The 20,037-nt window shown below is 51.0% G+C and overlaps 1 protein-coding gene across 3 annotated transcripts in view; it reads right to left on the reverse strand.

Moving 5' to 3' along the window:
* Positions 1-20,037, reverse strand: part of ATP2A2 (ATPase sarcoplasmic/endoplasmic reticulum Ca2+ transporting 2) — a 554,378-nt gene that overhangs the window by 49,338 nt on the left and 485,003 nt on the right. For all 3 annotated transcript variants that reach the window (XM_069619558.1, XM_069619557.1, XM_069619556.1), the window contains exons 17-18: positions 11,128-11,213; positions 10,800-10,933 (exon numbers count right to left, since the gene is read on the reverse strand). In XM_069619558.1, the coding sequence (XP_069475659.1) occupies positions 10,800-10,933; positions 11,128-11,213 (220 nt within the window). The remainder of the gene's footprint in view (positions 1-10,799; positions 10,934-11,127; positions 11,214-20,037) is intronic.

Consider the following 20,037-nt stretch of genomic DNA (forward strand, 5'->3'; position numbering starts at 1 on the left):
CAAGATGCCCCTTACAAGCTTCATGGCTAGAAGAAACTAAGCACCTGCAGCAGAGGTTGTGATATGGACCATGTGCACTGTGACCCTCAACTGTTTCTTAAACTTATGCCTCTTGACTGGGCATGGGGATAGGTGTAAGTGGGAGGAAGCCCAATCTCTAATAAACTCTATATAGCTTGATCACAGCCTCTGTATGTTTATCAGCAAGGACTTTCATTGTACATGTGGTCTCTAAAGCCACACGTGTCTGCAGGGGATGGAACCCCTTTTAGGCCTCAAGGAACGTCTGATCAAGAGCCACTTTGGCATCAGGATTAACAACAAAAAAAAGCCCTGGGGTGCATCAGCTTGTTTTTAGTAGCAAAAGTCCATTGGCGGCCGGAGGGGGCATGATTACCTCCAGCTTGGAATCGGAGGACACTAGTCATTAAAGTTACTCACAGTAGTGACTATAGTACTAGAGTCCATAGTCCCCTTTCATCCATGATTGTGGGCGTCCCTATAACGGGTACAGTACCGGAGCCTTTTGCAGCGAAAAAGTGAGCCCCTTAGTCAAGCTTGCAGGGTGTGGTCTCTGGTTTGGGACCACCCAGCCGCCTCACCTCAGTCCCCTTTGAACACATCGGACACTTAGATACCTGGCTAGTACTTAGTACATATTAACCCTTGAAATAACAGCAGGGGAAGGTGGGTGGGACATATGTAGGGAAAGGTCACTGCGGTCAGTAACTTTAAATGACTCATATGTCCTGTTCCCTTTCCTCTTGTGTGCGATTCCACCGAACAGGAAAATAGGGTGGAAATGTGACATCCTGCCTCACATCTAGGATGAAGCAAAAAAGGTTCTTCAGAACCACCTGACCAAACACTGCATTGTGCCTGGAGCTGGTGTCCAGCGAGTAGTGCCTACAGAAGGCCAGAGTGGCCCAAGTAGCCGCCTTGCTGATGACATAAGAAGCAGGTCTCTGAAATGATACGGCCGTGGCCTTCGCTCTGACCGCATGGGCACAAAACCACTCAGGAACAGGTTTGCCCATGGCTGTGTACACCTCCGAAATGGGCTGAACCATCCAACGGGCAATGGAAGCCTGGGAGGCATGGGAGGAGCACCCAAAAGTCAAACCATGCTTCTGACTTCCTGAAGGATTTCAGAAAACTTGAGCACTCTTGCGGTCCAAGGAATGTAGGGCCCTCTCTGCCTCGGACTATGTTTGGGAAGAACACTGGCAAGCAGATCGATTCAGATGGAGCAGAGAACACCTTGGGCGAGTGCAAAAGATCTTGTCGTTGTGAAACATTAAGGGCTTGCAGGAAGAAGACGCCTGCAGCTCCCTAACCCTATGCGCAGAGGTGAGAACTGCCAATATGAGTTTTTAGCATCACCAAGCAGATGTCCAGAGGCCATGAGCTCGAAAGGCTTGTGTTTCAAAGCTGCACGAACCACATTGAAGTCCCAGACCGGATGTGGCCTATGCACCAGGAGAAAAAGTCTAGACAACCCCTTAAGGTGGGCCGCCGAAAAAAACACATGCTCAGGGGCATTATTGTAATCCCCAAAGGCCGCCAAATACGTGTAGCAAGTATCCACCTGAACTCCAGAGCGAGCCAAGTCTACTGAAAAATACTGGCACGAGGAAAGGTGACAGGGTCTAGACCTTTGGCGCAAGCCCAATGGCAGAACCTAGTCCATTTGCTCTTATACTGGGACTGAGCAGAGTGCCTCCTGGCCTGCTGAATGATGTCCCAGTTGTAATCTAAAAATTGAGCATGCTGAAGCCGCAACTGATCAGGCCGTGAGGGCCAGTTTGGCAAGGTCTGCATGTTCCACTGCCCCACCCTGCTGTGTCAGGAAACTGCTGCTGAGGATCAGAAGATGGACGGGAACCTGGGAGCACAACTGCAGCAGATCTAAAAACCAGGGCCACGAAGGCCAGTGGGGCAACCAGGATGACGCTGCAGCCTATGTAGGCCTGTAACTTGGAGGGTCCGTTGGTGCAGAGGAGTGGGCTGAAATGCACAACACCTATGGCCGTGCCAACAGAACTGGAAGGAGTCTTCGAGTGACCCCCGACCTGCCCATGAGGCAAACTGGGGCACTTGGCATTCAGGGGAGATGCAAACAAACCTAGGTCGACGACCCCCACCCCCAACACTGGAACAGGGGCAACAAGGAGCTGTTGTGCAACTCTCACTTGTTGCTGCACTGCTGTCGCCCCAGGTGGACTGCCGAAACCCAAATCTCCAAGTTAAAGCCCGTTACCAAATCAAAACCGCCTCCATACAGAGGAGAGAGGGATGGAGAAACAAATGCTACCCTGCTTGTCAGGTAAAACACTGTAGAATTGTCCATCCTGATCAGAACCGACTTGTCCATGATGAGACAAATGCCTTGAAGGGCCAGGCCAGCTGTCCCGAGCTCGAGCAGATTGATATGGAAGGCTTCTGTCATGGACCATGCTCCATGAATCGCAAAGCCCTCCAGAGTAGCCCCCCAGCCTGAAAGAGGAGTCAGTCATCACCACCAGGGAAGGCTCTGGTTAGGTGAAGGGGGCACCAGCAAAGATCAGGCAGAAGGAGCCACGATATAGGGATCATGTCCGACAGACCCGGTCTCCGGATCACAATTGGCTGTAAGGTGGAGCTGCAGGCACCTCATCTTGAGGCAGGTGCGCTGTACAGTGCGCATGCACAAGGCCATGAGGCCCAGAATGTGCTGGAACCATCTTGCTGAGGTGGCCCTGTTAGCCAAAAAGTGCACCACTGCCTTGCGGAGGGACAAGCCTCTAGGGCACAGGAAACACCCGCTGGACGGTAGTGTTCCAACACACCCCTAGGAAGACACATTACTGAGATGGGCATAACAGACTTCCTCTGGTTGAGAGAAAACCAGCTGATGAAGGATATCCGCCAGTCTCTGGCAGGAGTGCAGCACCCCTTTGGGTGACCCTGCCCTCACCAGCCAGTTGGCCAAATAAGGGTATAAATGGCCCTGCAAGCGGAGAAGGCCTGCCACTGAGTTCAACTTTGTGAAGACACGAGGGGCAGAGTACAGGCCAAAGGGCAGCAACTTTTACTGGAAATAGTACACCATAATCGTGAACTGCCGGAACTATGAGGTTGATAGATTGGTACATGCAGGCACGCATCCTTGAGGTCCAGGGAACACATCCAGTTTGCTGCACACAGATTATGTGCGTGGGAGTAATCATCTTGAAGCATTCCAGTGGTAAAGACAGATTTAGAAATGACAGGGCCAGAACTACCCTCAGGCCAGCCTGGTTGTTCTTGGGTAATGCAAAAATCCTGGGCTACCAATCTAGGTCCCCGTCTACAAGAGGAACCGGTTCTGTCGCCTGCCTCACCAAGAGTTGCAGGGAGCTTGCTGGGGATGGAGTAACCAGGTGGGCGGAGAAGAGCAGAGGGGGGTGGGGTCGGAGAAATTACAAGTTACTCCGGCGAGGTTAAATAGGGCACGTTAGCACCCCATTGTCATTGAATGACCCCGCCGCCACAGGTTCATTCAATGACAATGAGGCGCCTGCCACCATGCCAGCTCGGGGGAGCCCTTGAAAGACTACCCCGAGCTGGCATGGTAGGGGGCTAATGGCGCCTTTTCTTATGAAAAGTGCCCGCGGCTGAGGGGCACATTTAAATGCACCCACCGCCGCAGGCACATTTTACAGTAAAAGGCCGCCTGCTGCGCCTTCTCCCACAACACCAGCTCGGCAGAGCCCGAAAGACTCCCCCGAGCTGGCGTGGCGGGGGCAAATGGCACCCCGGGCGGTCACCCAGCTCGCCCCCCGATAAGGCCAGCTCCGATGGTGAGTACTTGTAATTAATCTTACATCCTGCCCCCTTTCCTCCATACTGCATGGGCGATTACAACTGAATGTAGCCCCAGGGTGGAGAGGTGACCCTCCTTGAGAAAACAAGTTCCTCAATGCTGCCTGCCAGAATGCTGCATCTGACCTGGAGCCTGGCATCCCAACAGTAGTGCTTGCAAAAAGCAGAGGGGATGGCATTAGTGGCCGCCCTGCTAATGACCTGCCACGAACAGGTCTCTGGAAGACCAGCACCGTGGCCTCGGCTCTGAATGAGTGGGCATGCATGTTTGTCGGAGGTGGCCTGTGTTGCCCCTCCTAGGCCTCCTTCAGGAGGCCACCATCCATATTGCTATTGAGGCCTTGGAAGCCTGATATCCTGGCCCTGACGCTCCGAGAGTGATCGAGCCTCAGACCTGTAGCTATTGGTCCTGTCCAGATAGAACTTGGGCACTCGTCTAGCATGAAGACAGTGCAGAACCATCTGAGCATGGTCCTTAGGGTCAGCGAAGAAGGTAGAGAGTACTATCTCCTCATTTAGATGGAACGCAGATACTACCCCAGGTAAGTACGCGTTCCGAGGACCACTCCATCATGTGAAAAATAGTGTATGGCTAGGGTGCTTGCATTTTCACTGACAGCATGCAGACGTAAGGCCCCACCAAGAGGGCTGTCTTAATGGTGCCTATCTTGATATCCGCGGACGCCATTGGCCCAAAGGGTTTATGCGCCAAGGCGCCCAACATTATGCTGAGGTCCCACATTAGGTGTGGCTTCTTGATTGCAGGGTAGAGCCTGGAGAGGCCTGCCAAATGTCCTTTAACCACTGGATTGGAGGATGCGGAAAAAACATCGAGTCCCGGTAGGCTCCGGTTGCCGCCAGATAGGCTTTGAGCGCAAGCCAGATGGTCACCAACTCGAGCCAGTTGATGAGGGCTGCCTGCTCCTGACAGAACCCTCTCTGTGAACCCCGAGACTGTCCCAAGTAGCTTTCCATCCCAGTAGGGATGAGTCCGTGGGGATGGTAACATGCGGAGCTGGCTGACAAAGGGGCCCGCCTATCCGTAAGTTGCTGTCCGTGCGCCACCAGACTAGGTTGTGACGGAGATGCAGTGGAATGCTGACCAGCTCCGACTGGGAAACCTTCTCCTGACTCCAGGAGGCTGCACAGTGTAACTGCAATTTAGACGTTAGTAACACCATGCCGAGGTCACTGTTCTGCTGCGAAAATGCCCCAGGGGCCTCCGATGGCTGTGATCTGGTCCTCTGAGGGGCAAGTTCTCTTGGAGTTCGTATCCCAGATAAGGACCAGGAATGTTCGAGTGCCTGGGCTCCAGCTGTGACTTGAGATTGAGGCCAAAGGGTAGAAACTTGCATGGAAAATGGAACCCCATGATCCCAACCCCATGAAAGGCCTGCCGATCGGTACGTGAAGGTAAGCATCCTTCAGATCCAGGGAGCACATGGCGTCTCCGGTGCACAATCTCTGCAATACGCGCTGGGGGAACCATGGTATGGTGAAAATCTATGAACAGGCGACCTGACCCCGCTGGGAGGCCGGGCCTTCCTCCACAAGCAAGCGAATTTCTGCCCAGAGAGTTATTGTCTGAATCTGTGGGAGGGGAGGAGAGAGGCAGAGGAGGGATCGGTAGGCGGTAGACCGAGGACACTGCGTGGAGGATCCAAGGGCCCACAAACCTCATGCGCCAGCATGGGCGCATGTCTGGATATATGCCCTAGGGGTGGCTTTAGTTAGGATGGATAAGGATTCAGCAGTCTGGGACCATGCCTCCTCTTATCAAGTTCCTAATCTGTAGTGGAATGGAACAGGTCGTACACCCCTCCAAGCCCCCCCCTCTCAGGGAGGTCCAATATGCTTTCCTGGGCTTCCGGGTTGAATTTGGTCATCCGCAGCCCGGTAGTCCTCCTGCCAGTAGCCGTGCAAACAGCACCACCTGAGGTGTCAATGCGGACCACGTAGGGCTCCATTATGTTCTGCACGATTTTTTTGGACGCAGCCAGCCCTGTGGCGTCAAGGTGCCTGTTGGTAGGCTGCACTGAATGGGGGTCAAGCTGTGACATGCTGACCCAAGCCGACTGAGGCCGTGGGGCTGCAAAGACTGTTGGAGGCACAGGAGCAAGTGTTGCGGGTACTGGCATGGGCAGCTGGAGCTGCACAGGAGCCGGAGGCGCTGAACCAAGGGTGGAGTGGTTGGGGTGCTAGTGTCAGAGGGAGTATGTCCCTGAGGGTGATTGCTTTTCAAGAAAGCTATTCTTCACATGCCAATGCGGGCATGGGCACGGAGCCCTGAGAGTGCTGCAGCCTGAACCCACTCTGCCTTACTGTTTGCAGGGAGAATCGGCCCTGTGACGATTAAGGGTATGCCGTGGGCCACATACTTAGTTAAGACTAGTCCCACCTGGAAACTCATTCTCCTACCTGTTCCCCAAAGGGGGATATGTCGGCGGAGCCGCCATTTTATCTGGCCCAGTGGCCATTTTGTCAGGCTGCGTGCCCGTTGTGGTGCTTGCTGCGTTGGGCCCTGCCTCTTCCAAGACTACTGGCGGTCGAGGTTGAAGCCTACCCTGCACCTCAGGACAGGGCCTGGTAGGCGGATTGCTACAGGCAATGCCGCGAGACGTGCTGTGTACAGGCGCCCCCTCAGGCATCTGTCTGAAACTAGGGGGTAGCCCTTCAGGCCTTACTACAGTAAAAGAACCTTGTGGCCCCTCACTGGTAGGATCTCACTACCCCTTGGCCTAGTGGCCGGTAGCTGTAGTAGCAGTGCAGCCTCTGTACCTGCACTGATACAAGGACCTGGAAGGACTCTCCAATGCTTGTGTCTGGACGGAGACATCTTTGCGGGGTATGTGGTGCGTACAGGCGCCCCCTTGGATATCTGTCCGGTACTGGGGCATAGCCACTGGCGTGTAGACCCAGTAATTGAACCTTGCGGCTCCTCAGCGCAGTCACATGTAGGATCTCGCGACCCGTCAGCCTGATGGCTTGGAGCTGTAGCCAGCCTTGGTACCAGGAAGGTCCCTCCCGCTCCTACACTTCCTGGGGAAGGAGCTGCTTTTGCAGGGTACGTGGTGCATACATGCGCCCCCCTCAGACATCTGTCTGGTACTAGGGCGTAGCCCTGGTAATCGAACCTTGCAGCCCCTCAGCGCAGTGTCTGGTAGGATCTGGCGACTCCTCAGCCGGTAGCTGTATCAGCCTCGGAACCTGCATGGTACCATGACCTGGGGGAGGAGTCGCCTTTGTGGGGTACGTGGTGCGTACAGGCGCCCCCTCGGACCTCTGTCCGGTATTAGGCGGTAGCCCCTTGGGTGTAGACACAGTAATAGAGCCTTGTGGCCCTTTATCGCAGTCACCAGTAGGATCTAGCAACACCTCCCCGCTCTGAGGATGAAAACAGTGCCCCTGGGCAGAGAGGGGGGGGGGGGGGGGTTGGGAGAGAAGAGCCCGGGGGTTGGGAGAGAAGAGCCCGGGGGTTGGGAGAGAAGAGCCCGGTTGGGGGGGGGGGGGGGGCAGTGGAAGGAGGGAAGAGCCCAAGGTGGGAGGCAGGAGAAGAGCCCAGGGGGGGGGGCGATAGATGAGCCCGGGGGGAAAGATGTGGGAGAAGAGCCGTGGGAGAAGGAGAGCCAGGGTGGGGGGGGGGGGCAGATGTAGTAGCCTTGGCACCTGCCCTGTTACACGAACCTGAGAGGTCGTACCCGCTCTGAGGATGAAAACAGTGCCCCCTGGGCGGGGGGGGGGGGGGCAGAAGAGCAGAGAGGGGGGAGGGAGGCAGAAGAGCAGAGAGGGGGTGTGAGGGGGAGAGAAGAGCCCAGGTGGGGCAGGGGCTGGGGATTTTGGGAGAAGAGCCCAGGTGGGGCGGGGGCTGGGGATTTCAGGAGAAGAGCCCAGGCGGGGCGGGGGACGGGGATTTCAGGAGAAGAGCCCAGTGGGAGGGGGGGGGGGGGTGGAGGGAGAAGAGACCAGGGGAGAGGGAGAAGAGACCAGGGGGAGGGGGGGGACAGGAGGTGGGAGAAGAGCCGTGGGAGAAGGAGCGCTGGTGGGGAGAAGGAGAGCCTAGGGGGGGGTCAACTGGAGGTGGCTCTCGTGGAGGAAGAAGACGGAGACAATGGTTTATACAACGAGGCTGCAGCCACCAGACGAATGGGGCTGTGGGTGGGAGGCAAGAATGATCGCCTACCCGTCAGCCTAAACCTGCTGTCCAACTTCTTGTTCATCTAGGCATTCGCCCTGGGCTTCCGCCAGATGCTTTGCGCCACCTGCAGGACATCCTACTGGAGGGTGATGCCATACTGGATCGTGGTGCATTTCCCCAAGGCCTCTGCTAGCACACCAGACTCCAGGGGGGCTTCCTCGGGCAGAGGGGGCCCCCTCCCCACGAACTCTGCTAAGGACTGAAGGTGGCCATGAAAGGCCTTAACAGATGCTGAGGGCTCATCGTTCTGGGCGTCATCCCCCACACCACCTCTTCAAAGACCGAGGGGAATACGGACACAGGTGCCGGGGGTTCCCCACCTTCAGTGGCTTTTGAGGGGGGCAGCATTGGTGGTACAGGAGGTGGAGTGGTCAGAACGATCGGTAGCATCTGAACCGGTTGAGGGGCAGCACCTCCTGCCGGATGACCTTAACACTGTCCTTCAGGCGCCTCTTCATACGAGCGAGAACACAAAGGCAGATGAAGCGCTTCAACAAGTGGTCCTCCCAAACTGCCGGGTCTCTATGGGCCCCAGCCCTCCACTCGTGGTCTAAGTGCTGAGGCATCTGGCCATACAACTGATGGGTAGATGTACCCCTGAGGGGGACCAAACTGTGCACCGGAGGATCCACTGCCACTTCCAGAGGGAAAGTGGCTGGATCATCCTGCAAAGCCCATTCGATGGGCGAAAGCACTGGCGGCCCCTCAGCTGGATCCAAGTGGGCCGCCTGCCGGGCAGACTCAACCACATGCTGCTCTGCCCTTTTGAAGCCTTGCGCCATGCCCTGGGCAGGAGTGTGCGAAGTCCCCGAGCCAAGAGGCCTCAGAAACGAGAGGACACAGTGTGGGTCCTGCATCCGAAGCAGAGGCGTCAAGCACAGACACTCGGTAGGCGTTAAGCCCTCGGCTGGACAGCTAGTAGTTGTAACGCCCCGACTCATGGCCGTGGTGCGAGCTCTGGTAGACCGACACCCTCTGCACCTGTGCCGGTAGATGTGCTGGATCTAGCCAGGGACTCTTGGAGGTGGCACTCTACTATCCCATACCTTCTGGGATAGAAGACAAACTTGATTGCCCTTCAAGGATAGCCTGGTTGCCACCCCCCCACCCCCTCAGCTTGGGTGCTGGTTGCCAGAACAGCCTCAGTTCTTTTCCTGGAGAACCTGGCAGAGCCCCCGGGTCGCTCCGCTTGGGAGCCGGTAGCCTTCGTGGCCTCTGGCCTTCCAGAACCTGAATCCAAGGAACCCTGGGGAAGGCATTTCCGTGCTGCAGGTCATGTTGAACAGAGAGCCTAACTTGTCTTGACGAGGTCCTGGAGACAAAGGTGGGGATGAGGAAGATCTCCCTCATCGCGACAAACGATTCATCAATGCCTCGTGACTGAAAGCGCTGCAGGCCGAACAGGAGTCCCAGCGGTGTTCGGGCCCAAAACACTGAAGACAGTGCATGGGGGTCTGAGGCCAGGAAAGAGCAGTCGACTGAGGCACATCTCGTGAAGCCTCCTGTGGCTGACATGCGCCAGGGGAGGAGAGGCACTGAAGGGAAGTAAAATAAAAATTGAAAAAACAAACGGGGAGCAAGCGTAAAGCTAAAAAACAAAAAAAAGTCTCTCCGCTGGGTGGCACGACATCGCTGGGGTGTTCCCCCATCAGAGGCTACACCCTCCCAGCCCCCCCACACACGCTATACTAAATTTAAAGGGGGTGTTTCAATTTTTCCCTGCCAAAGGTTCCGGTACCGTCCCCAAGTTGGGGGACACCCACAATGATGGAGGACGGGACGTAAGAGTATAAGCCATTACTTGTATCCTGCAGGGTAGAGCCAGTTATCAAAATGCAACAAAAAATACCTACTTTCTTCCTTGCATCAAAGCCCTTTAATGCCAGAGAGCTGCAGTGTTGAAAACCTCCATGCAACAATAAAACCTGTTTGAAGGCCGAACCAAAGGGAAGTGAAACATGGCACACTAAGCACTGGTGAAACCGCTTAAGAGAATCTGCATAAGTCTATCGGAGCATAAAGGGCCAACAAAGTAGTAGCAAAGAAGGCACAATATCAATCCAAGAATGTGATTTAATGAAAAACACCCGGCAAGGAACATGCAACCTCGTCCAGCGAAAGGCCTGATGCATTGAAGCTTGTGCATCGAGGAGATTGGGATGTATGAGCATGCTCCTGGGTGAAATGGTGCTTGCCCACATGCTTCCATTACCATTTCTTTGCTTTAATTTCTGGACTGAAATCTGTTGCAGAAGGGGGAGGGGGATGTACCAGTAATATTAAGATAAAACTATACTGTTATTGATGTTCACCAGAAATATACTGATAGAAGACAAGATGTTTCAGCAGTTGCAAGACAAGAGGGCAGAGATTGATGAGCAAGAAGCCAAGTGGCGCAGGGAAAGATGCAATGGAGTGCAAGATACACAGAACAGATCTAAATATTGTAATTTTCTAAAATAAGGACATATTCCATGAAGGAAATTGGAGGTGATGAGTTGGAGGTTTGAAGAACACAGCAGCAGAACAGCACCTCAAAGAGCAGTTGAAGATGGTCAATGGCTGCTAAAAAAACTTTTGAAAGCAATTCTCAATAGAAAAAAAATAACGCCAAATACCATTAAGCAGGTTTATTAATTCTTATGGGTAGGCCTTCAGCGTTATGAAAATGGACTAAACTCAACGCTACACTTCTGCAAGTTTGTCGGGTTGCTTGCAGAAAGGCTGTTTGTATGAAACATGCAATTCTAAGTCAACTGACCTGTTCAGCGCATTGCACATCTCAATGGTAACAAGGACTGAAAGAGCCATGGTCATCGGGTACGGAGACTCAAAGACATGGCAGTCCACACCTTCGAAGTCTGGATTGTCTTCTTTGCACTGCAGGAAATGATTCTAGAAAGAATGTTTTATTTTAGCATTTCAAAAGTATATTTAGAAGTCAAGATTCAAGAGTAACAAACAGTTAAGTAAGCAATATTTGATGGATTGCAAAGCAACTATTTCTGGTTTATGAGTTCTTTCACCTGGAATATTTTACACAAAGTAAATATCCAAAATGTATTGTAAAATTAAAACACTAATATTACCAGATGGTAGAAGTTGATTCTTGGGCCATCTTCAGCAGCAATAAACCACCATGCAGCAGCTCCCACCGTGGCAGCACCAACATAACCTGAAAGACAGTAACACATTAAAGTAAAAGCCACAACAAATAACATTTTGGATTGGTGTGTGCGTGCCTCACGTTACAGACTTCCACTGGATTGTCAACTAGCCAATAAACCGTTAAATGCCCCAGCTTGCAACAATGTATGTAAAATGTTGAATCAATAGTCAAGAAAGTTTCCCAATTTACTCCAAAACCAAAGACGTCACCCAGCAGATCATAAGTCAGGTCCTGTTGCCCAACCCACAACCTAATTTTGAAAGGGGTTCAATGGTCTCCTTGTTTTTTTCCCCCTCTATAATTAGAACCACGATCTACCCAACAGCACCAACATGCTCCCATGCCAACACAAAACATGCTACACCCCATGCGTCCTTCCCTGCATTGGCAGCATCCATCTCATGCTTTGCCATCCACTTCCCCATGCACTTTCATCCATGTGACTAAGCTGTGAATACCACAGACAGAGCCATAGTATTTTCATTTCTGTTCCAATTCCCTTCAGCCTAGAGACCCCCCAGCTCTATTGCTGGACTTAAGACGTTTTCATTGTAACTCTTGAGTGAGTGGGACCTTTTTCTCACCCCATGTGTTTTTCCCAGATTAGGATTTTATGTTTTCACTGTTTTTGGAGTCTGAAACTTCATAGGCATCTGCTCTTTGTATAATGACACACAGCACCCTCAGTGCAGTGTCTTTGAGCAATTCTTTGGATGTCTCAAGTTTTAAATACCTTTTCTTGGGTGAACTACTGTACCCAAGAATAGTAAGGTGAAATTCATCTTACCTTTCTACTTTGTAGGTCCAGCAAACGCCATCTTAAGTGGAGCGCTCGTGGGGCCGGGGGCATGGTACCTAGTAGCCCCTTCTACTTTTTCATGTAACATTTTTGTTACCCTGTTAGGCAAGATTGTATGTAGTAACCCTGTGGGAGACTACACCAGCCTTGTCCTCTTGGCAATAGGTAACACAACCTTTGGTATAGGACTGTACTAACAAACTGGTAGAGTGACTCCGCAAAATACAAAGGTTGGGGTGGGAGGCATAACTGTACATATAATGCTCCGACAGTAAGGGTGATTTCAACAAACAGATATTTCTCAAATTTAGTGGGATTTGTGATTATTTCAGGTGCAGAAGGGGAGAGTCAAGGCCATCCGAGACTGAGAAAAATACAAAGGACAGAACTTGTTGCCAACCGGTAACCCTTGTGTGCACTCCCAAGGGACGTAATGTCCCAGGTAAACTTCAGAAAACCCTTGAGCGCTTCTGAGGTTTATCTGGGATGTTACGTCCCTTGGGAGTGCACACAAGGGTTACCGGTTGGCAACAAGTTTTGTTCTTGTAGAGTGACTGAGCAGCCAGGCACATCTCAAGAGGGGTCAATGTGAGCTGTAGGGTTGTAACAGATTCACAGTGACATGTATTCAAACAACATACTCAAGGTTTCGTCAAATAATTATTTATTAATTTAACTGTCAGTTTTAAAGTAAGCCTTCTTTAGAAGGGAGCAATATGCATTACTTAAATACACTTCAAAAGTACACACCTGCAGTTCAGTAGATACCCTTTTGGGATGTCCCTTCTTACACCCTGAGGGGCCTTCAATTGCTAGGACACTGCACATTAATATATCACTTTTTACACAAAGTGCACTACTGAAGTTATGGCAAAAGGGAAAAGGTTAGGGAAGGAAACCAAGGTTAACAGGTAGTACTTCACAATCATCCCCATGAAATAGGTTACCCTTTAAGCTATACAAGTAAAGCGGGTATGACTTTGAGGGACAGTTAAATGCAAAGTCAGAGGGTAAGAAGAGTCTTCAGGGAACCAGGACAGCCAATGTCACTTGAGCGAAGTCTAGGGGAGCTGAGGCACTCCTTGAAGATAGTACAAAAGTCTTGCACAATGTTAGTTTTTTTAGTAAAAATAATCGCTGTTGGGCCACAAGCTGGGAGGCATGTGAAAAGTAAAGATGCATGCAACTCTGCAAAGGGCAGCCAATGCAAGTCTCCAGTGAGAGCAAGCAAGCTACACGCAACAAGAGCCAAGTACCCCTAGTTACACAGTACCTTCAGTCTGAAAAGGTACCAGCTGGCTTCTGTTCCTGGGCCTCAGTCGTGGGGACAAGAGTGAGGACGTCTGGGGACTCCTGCACTACGATTTGAAGGTCGGCGGCAGCAATGGGCACAATTCAGATCAGAGGCACTTCGCAGTTTCAGCTACTCACAAATAGCACCACTGCGATTCTTGGACACCTTGTGGACTTTCCTTGCTTCTGGGGTCCAGCACTCTGAGGTGGCTCAGGATTGGTTAGTCCTGCTTCGAGGGAGTCTTTAAGATCTTCCTGGAGCTCTGGTCCGGCTTAAAGGCGATGCACTCGATTCTGGTGTTCTTATCTCCTGGCACTCGGTTCCAGCAGCAGCGAAGTACAGCCAGCAGGGAGAGAGGTTCCAGTCAAGTTAGACTTGGGGTCAGTTGGCCCCACCAACCCAAGGGGAGAAGTCGTCCTTTCCGGGATTCTCTAGTCGATTAGAAATTGAGCTTCAGCACTGCAGCAGGGCTTCACCGTGCAAACAAACGGTCCAGAAGGGTGCGGCGTGCTTCTCTTAGTTTCTTCTTTGCTTCATTTGTCCATTGGTCGACTGCCTTCCTCGCAAGAGACCTTGCCTTTTATGCAAGTCGTTCCCATTAATTCGCAGCCTAGCTGTCACTCACAGCAGGGTGGCTGTCCAAGGACAGCCAGCCAATCACCTTTGGGTCATATACTGTAACCAAGGAGACTAAGCACAGGGAGTTTTGGGAACCTCCCTCCCTGCCTTGCCAGACACGCTGGAACCAGAGGCGGGCTTCCCACCAAAGACCAAGGGACCAAACCTGGTTTGGAACGCAGAGTAAATCTCAAGTACCTTTCCAACAAGAAATGACGAGAAAAGAAGACTGGGGCCATTTTGACAAAATGGGCACTGATGGGTGCAATACTGCCGCCGAGGATTCAGCCTGCGGTACATATGCACAATGGTAGGAACATTTAAACCACTGCCACCAGCCATTAATTGTAGAAAGGGTAACAAAAATGTTAGATGAGAAGGTAGACAAGGGGGATACTAAGTAACCCCTCCAGCACCCAATGTAAGATAGTGTGCGCTGGTCTACAAAGAGAAAAAGGTGAGTAAATTAAATTTCACTTTACTACTCTTGAAAACATTTTATCCAAGAGAATGTATTTAAACCTTAGCAGAAATCCAAAGGATTTCTCCGACACTGCACGGAGGGTGCTGCGTGCCATAATCCAAAAAGATTATGCCTAAGGAGTTTGTCAAACTCCAAAACCAAATCAAGGGTTCAAATCAAAGAAAAATTCATGATGGAGTGGGGAAAAGGGTCGGACTCTCTCCAGGATGAAAATTAAAAGTCCTTAAGTACAGAAAAAAGAGCTGCGGGTCTCTAAGGTAGAAGGGAATTAACACAGAAATGAGAGTTCTCCCCAACATACCCTCACTACTTTAAATGGCTAGTGGCAGTGGTTTACGTTTTACTACCAATTTGTGTTTTTACCGCAGGCTGAACCCTCCGCTGCAGTCCAGCACCCATGGGTGACATTGTCAAAATGGACTTAGTCTTCATCATTTTCTGTTTGCAAGGTCTTTCTTGGCTTTTACTCTCTGCGTTGACAGGTTGTAACCGTTTGTGTTTTGCCTTTGGCGGGCTACAGCCCTGAAGCCCGCCCCTGGCTCCAGTTTGTCTGGAAGGGCAAGAAGTGAGGGAAGATCCCGAAAACTCCCGTCCCTGGTCTATACATATGCCTGAACGAAACCAGTCCTGATCGGTCGGCCGGCTGTTCGGGAAGGGCAGCCACCCTGCTGTGTGATTGACAGCCTAGGCTGTGAATGAATGGAAAACTCGCATAAAAGGTGAGGTTTTTGGGACTAGAGGCAGAGTCGACCACTTGAAGAAACAGGAAGAAAAATCGGGAAGAGAGGCCTGCTGCAACCTCCTGGACCTTGAATTGCCGAGTGAAGCCCTGCTGCACTCCTGACCTTTTCCGCATTCACAGAAGCTTCCCTTGGGTTAGTGGGACAAACTAACCTTGAGACGAACTCCACTTTGGCACAATCCCCCAACTTGCTGTGCCTCTCCAGTGCTGCAGAAGCCCAATGCCAGGTGTTGAGTGTCCTTAACCGAGTGCAACGTCTACCGCAGAACAAATCTGGCCAAAAGCTCCAGGAGCCTCCTTAGGACACTGCAGAAGCAGGAAATCCTGCTCCATAGTCCCCTCAGAGTGTAGGACCGAGGGAGCTAGGAAAGTCCAACCAGGGATTTTCAATCTGCATCAGTGCCGTTTGCAAAGCGCTGAAACCGCAGAAGAGCCGTTGAACCGAAAAAAACTTGTAGCTGCTGAAGCCTTTCCCAGAGTACTACCACAGCAGCCCTCCAGACGTCCTTCCTCTGTCCCAACAGAGGCTCAGGAACCAGGATCTGCTTGGCTGATGCACGACTGAATCCAGCTGGACGACTTTCTTCAAACCAAAAAGGTAAGTTTTGGGCTTGGGGCACTTACCTCATTGCCTTAAGACGCGCTTTCTCACTTGAGTTGCACTTGCTTTGTGAATTGATTTCGCCTTGCACAGGCCTAACAGCTAGTGTTCCTTCAGTGATTTTCTTCAAATAACTTTGTGAAAGACTATCCAAGAAGTGCGTCAGAACTATAGACTTTGTCCAATTGACTTTGGCTGTCCTGGCTCCATAAAGGCACCCTTCTGAATCCACCAACATTTCTTGTCCCTCATAGGTTGTAACTTGTTGAACACTTACTGCGGGAAAGGCTTACCTAGATTTCATTGGAGGATTACAACTGTCTTTCCTTTAAAAGAAAGTATGGTTTAACCTTTCTATTTTCCTGACCCTTCCTGAAACAGTTTCAAGAGTATATTGGCGTCTAATATAAATGCAATACTATCCTTGTTATTGAAGTTACTTCAGGGTGTACGAGAAATGTATTAGCATAACCAAAGAGTTTTCACCTACTTTATGGACTTTGAAAAGTGATTCCAAAGTTTGCTTAACTGTTACAAACAATTGCCTTTTTAAAGATGGCTCAACTAAAATGAATGTGTAAATATATATGTATAACTGAAACCTTGCGTGCGTTACTTGTATTCACTGATTTCATCTGTACAGCTCTGTAGCTCACATTTACCGTGTTTGGGTTGAACAAGTTACTTACCAACTGGTAACGTTCTTTCGTTCGATTGGATGTTCCTCCAATGTATTCCTCATCTTAGATGTATTCCATCCAGCTTTGCTGCTCTTCGGAAATTTTTTCGGCAGAGGGCCTCAGTTCCATTTTTCCCCTCTTTTGTATCTGTGATCTTGTACTGTGTAGATTGTGCCGGCAGACGGGCTTGCCATTCTTGCAGATGCTGCGACAGCCTTCCTCCTACAGGTGTTTTGTGGTGCAAGTCTTTAAAGTGGTTTTGTGGCGGATGTTGCAGCTGCTGAGGCAAAGAGGCTGCAGCTGGAGCTGGCTTAACACGTTTTCCTCGTCCACCAGAAGTGGGCTTTCTTTGGCCCCTTTGACTGGCCATTCCTCTCGTCTTCCCGTATGAGGTGTAATAACGATAGGATCGTCCCCTCCATGATTGCCCTTGTACACGAAAAGGCGGAGGTTGCCTAATAGCCCCTAAAGATTTGGCCGCTGCTTTTGAGGTCTGCAACCTCTCAAGGCTCTAGTCAGCCTTGTTGCCAAAAAGGGAAACCCGTCAAAAGGCATGTTCAGGAGGCAGTTCTGTACGTCCGGTGCAAAACCAGACTTCCGTAACCACACAAACCTGCTCATTACCGTGCTAGTGCCCATAGACCTGCTTACACTATCCGTAGTGTTCAATCCAGATTGAAGGGATTCCTGCATGGCCTCCTTCCCATCTCCAACGATGGCTAGGAAACCTTCCCTTTCTTCCCCTTCTGGTACGTGCTCCGCCACCATTGCGATGCACTCCCACAGAGTGTACGAAAATTTTGCCAAGGCACATGTGGAGTTGGCAGATTTTAATGCCGTGCTACCGGCTGAAAATACCTTCCGTGCCCAACCATCCACATGCTTATCATCCCTGTCTGGAGCGATAGACTGGTACGCAAGTTTGTTGGAAGCTGTGGCCGCCTGTATGACCAATCTCTCGGGAGTTGGATGTTTTGACAGATAGCCAGAGTCGCTACTGGCTGGGCGGTATTTTGATGCGAGGGATTTATTCACCGGAGGAATAGAATCCGGAGTTTCCCAATTCTTGGCCACCCTGTTTTGTAAGGCTACATGAAAAAGAAGTACTGGGTCTTCAGTGGGACCATGGTCCAATATGTCTGTTAAATCCTGGACAAATTGGGCTGGTGGTCTAGCCCATCCCAAGTCATCTACCACCTTGGTCATTAACTGACAGTAAAATGGACTGGCATGCTCTCCTGGATCTGGTTTACCAAAGTCATTCTCAGGAGAGGTCAATGCCACTTGCACTATTTAATGACTCCACCAAATCCCTCATTCTGCAGCATTCTGGGACATTTTGGGTGCCATATTCCAGTCCAAAGGTACATCTTCCTCCTCAGATCTCTCCTGTTACTCAAAAATTGAGGTCATGGATTTGAAAAACTCCTTCCTAGGGAGAGGCTTGAAAACCTTCTCTGGGAGGGGAGGAAGAGATGTAGTATCAGGTTTTGAAGAAGATACAGGTTTTGTAGTTCTTTTTCTGGCTGCCCTGGCTTGGTTGGAGCCTTTGGCGCCGAAGGTTTCCGCGTCGATAAAGGCGATGACAGTGGTCGTCGACGGGGTCTGCTTCGAGGGCGTCGAGGCAGCCTTCGACGGTTTCCCCTTCGAGGTGTGATATGTCTCGACGGCGTCGGTGACCTCGAGCGGTCGACTCCAGCGTTTATCACTCGGCGTCCTGGAAGGTTCCCTATCCTTCCTTTTACGATCACCCAGGCTCGAGGGCGCACGAGTGTCAGAGCGATGACGCTCCCGGCCGGCTTCTAAAGAAGGCGCGGACCAAGGCTTCGCCTTCTCAAACACCTCCATGAATGCTTCCCACTCTTTGGTAGACAAATGTTTTGTGGGGCATTTAATTTTCGGAGACTCGTCTGACGACGAGGTGGAGGGAGACCTATGGCGTTGTTTCTTCGACGAAGAGCGATGAGACTCGCTTCGGGATCTAGATCGATGCCTTTCGCATGTAGGAGATTTTTCCCCATGGGGTCTCGACGCTAAAGGCTTTTCGATCCTTCCGACCTATCTGTAGCTTTCCTCTCCTTTCTCGCAAGGCCTTCCCAGTCATCGCCTGCACGTCGAACAGGCCTCCATGTCGTGGCCTTCCGAGACACCACAAACACTCGCGTTGCGGGTCCGTGATCGACATTTTTGAGCCGCACGACTTGCATTTCTTAAAACTCGATCTCGGGGGTCGTGGTCGGCGTTGATGAGGACATAATTACATCTCGTTATATTATATTTGACAGAACTCGAGGCACGCCAAATGTCCGAAGCAATGTAACTGCGGAAAAAACTGAACTGAGGCCAACGGGCGCCACACGTGCTACTTATATACCCGATGAAGTCGCCCTCGACGGAGGCCTTCGAGGGACCATAGACGCTCGACGCATGGCGCCCTCTGCCGAAAAAATTTCCGAAGAGCAGCAAAGCTGGATGGAATACATCCAAGATGAGGAGTACGTTGGAGGACACAATCCACTCGAAAGGCGTGGCTGCTCAGTCCCACCATCAACTTGTGTAGTGCAGACCTATACCAAAAGGTGGGTCACCTAATACCAAGCAGATAAGTCTTGTTTAGTCTCACACAGTGACTGCATTAATTAGTACCCAACAGTACGCCATTCTACAATAAACCTTGGCTCTCGGATACTACAGTAGTGCTAAGATGGATTTCTAGAATCTGGCCCAGTGGACAAGGAGGCACCCTAGTTATAGTGAACAGGGCAACTCAGGTTAGCCAACCACAATCAAGGTAGCAGAGGAGAGCAGTTAAGGCTATTCTCCGTAGAGTACCAGTGGAGGTCAGGGGTCCACACCACATGAGTCCACACAATGAAGCACACAAAGTACAAAATTACTATATTTTAGGCCCAAAACACACAGAAATGAAAGAAATTGTGATATTACACAAAATTATAAACAGTCAGCTTAATGTTATTAGGAATGCATTCAATAATCCAATCTATGAGTGGGGCTTTGTGCCAAAAGTCAAAGCTTCTTAGAAAAGGATATAGATAGATGTAGATATAGGATACAGTGGCATTCAGCGCAATGATCAAAAAGCAATGGAATGAAATAACCAAAGTTTAGTCGAAAGGTTTATTCTAGAGGACAGGAGGGTAGGGAGGGACGACAAATGCTTTGCGATTACATGACTGCTGTATCCCCCCCCTCCGCCCCCCAAACTCCAATCTTCCCCAGAGGACTAGATGGGTCAACTGGGGTAGCTGGTAGATTTTCCTGCCGTTCATTCCAGTGAGGTGCTCAGGAGCTGCAAGTGCAAAGAAAAGAGTGCAACAACAGGGGTCTTTACAGTCATGGCTGAAGACTTACCAGAGCAGGATCCCATGAAGCTGGGAGGCTGAAATTCGACAGGACAGTGACTTACACCACAAGCTGGCGACCACCGAAGTTCTTGCGTGGAACGGCGACAGTTCTAGGGAGGTAGCACCAGGACACTTCTGAAGTCTCAGGACAGCTGGAATATGTAGAAACTGGTTGGTGCCACCATTCCAGGGGTTGAAGCACTGCACAGGGCCTTTGCACATTTGGTGGTCCAGCAGGGCTTCACTG

This window comes from Ambystoma mexicanum, chromosome 10 (assembly GCF_040938575.1).
Source record: "Ambystoma mexicanum isolate Mex_15411 chromosome 10, UKY_AmexF1_1, whole genome shotgun sequence".
NCBI lineage: Eukaryota > Metazoa > Chordata > Amphibia > Caudata > Ambystomatidae > Ambystoma > Ambystoma mexicanum.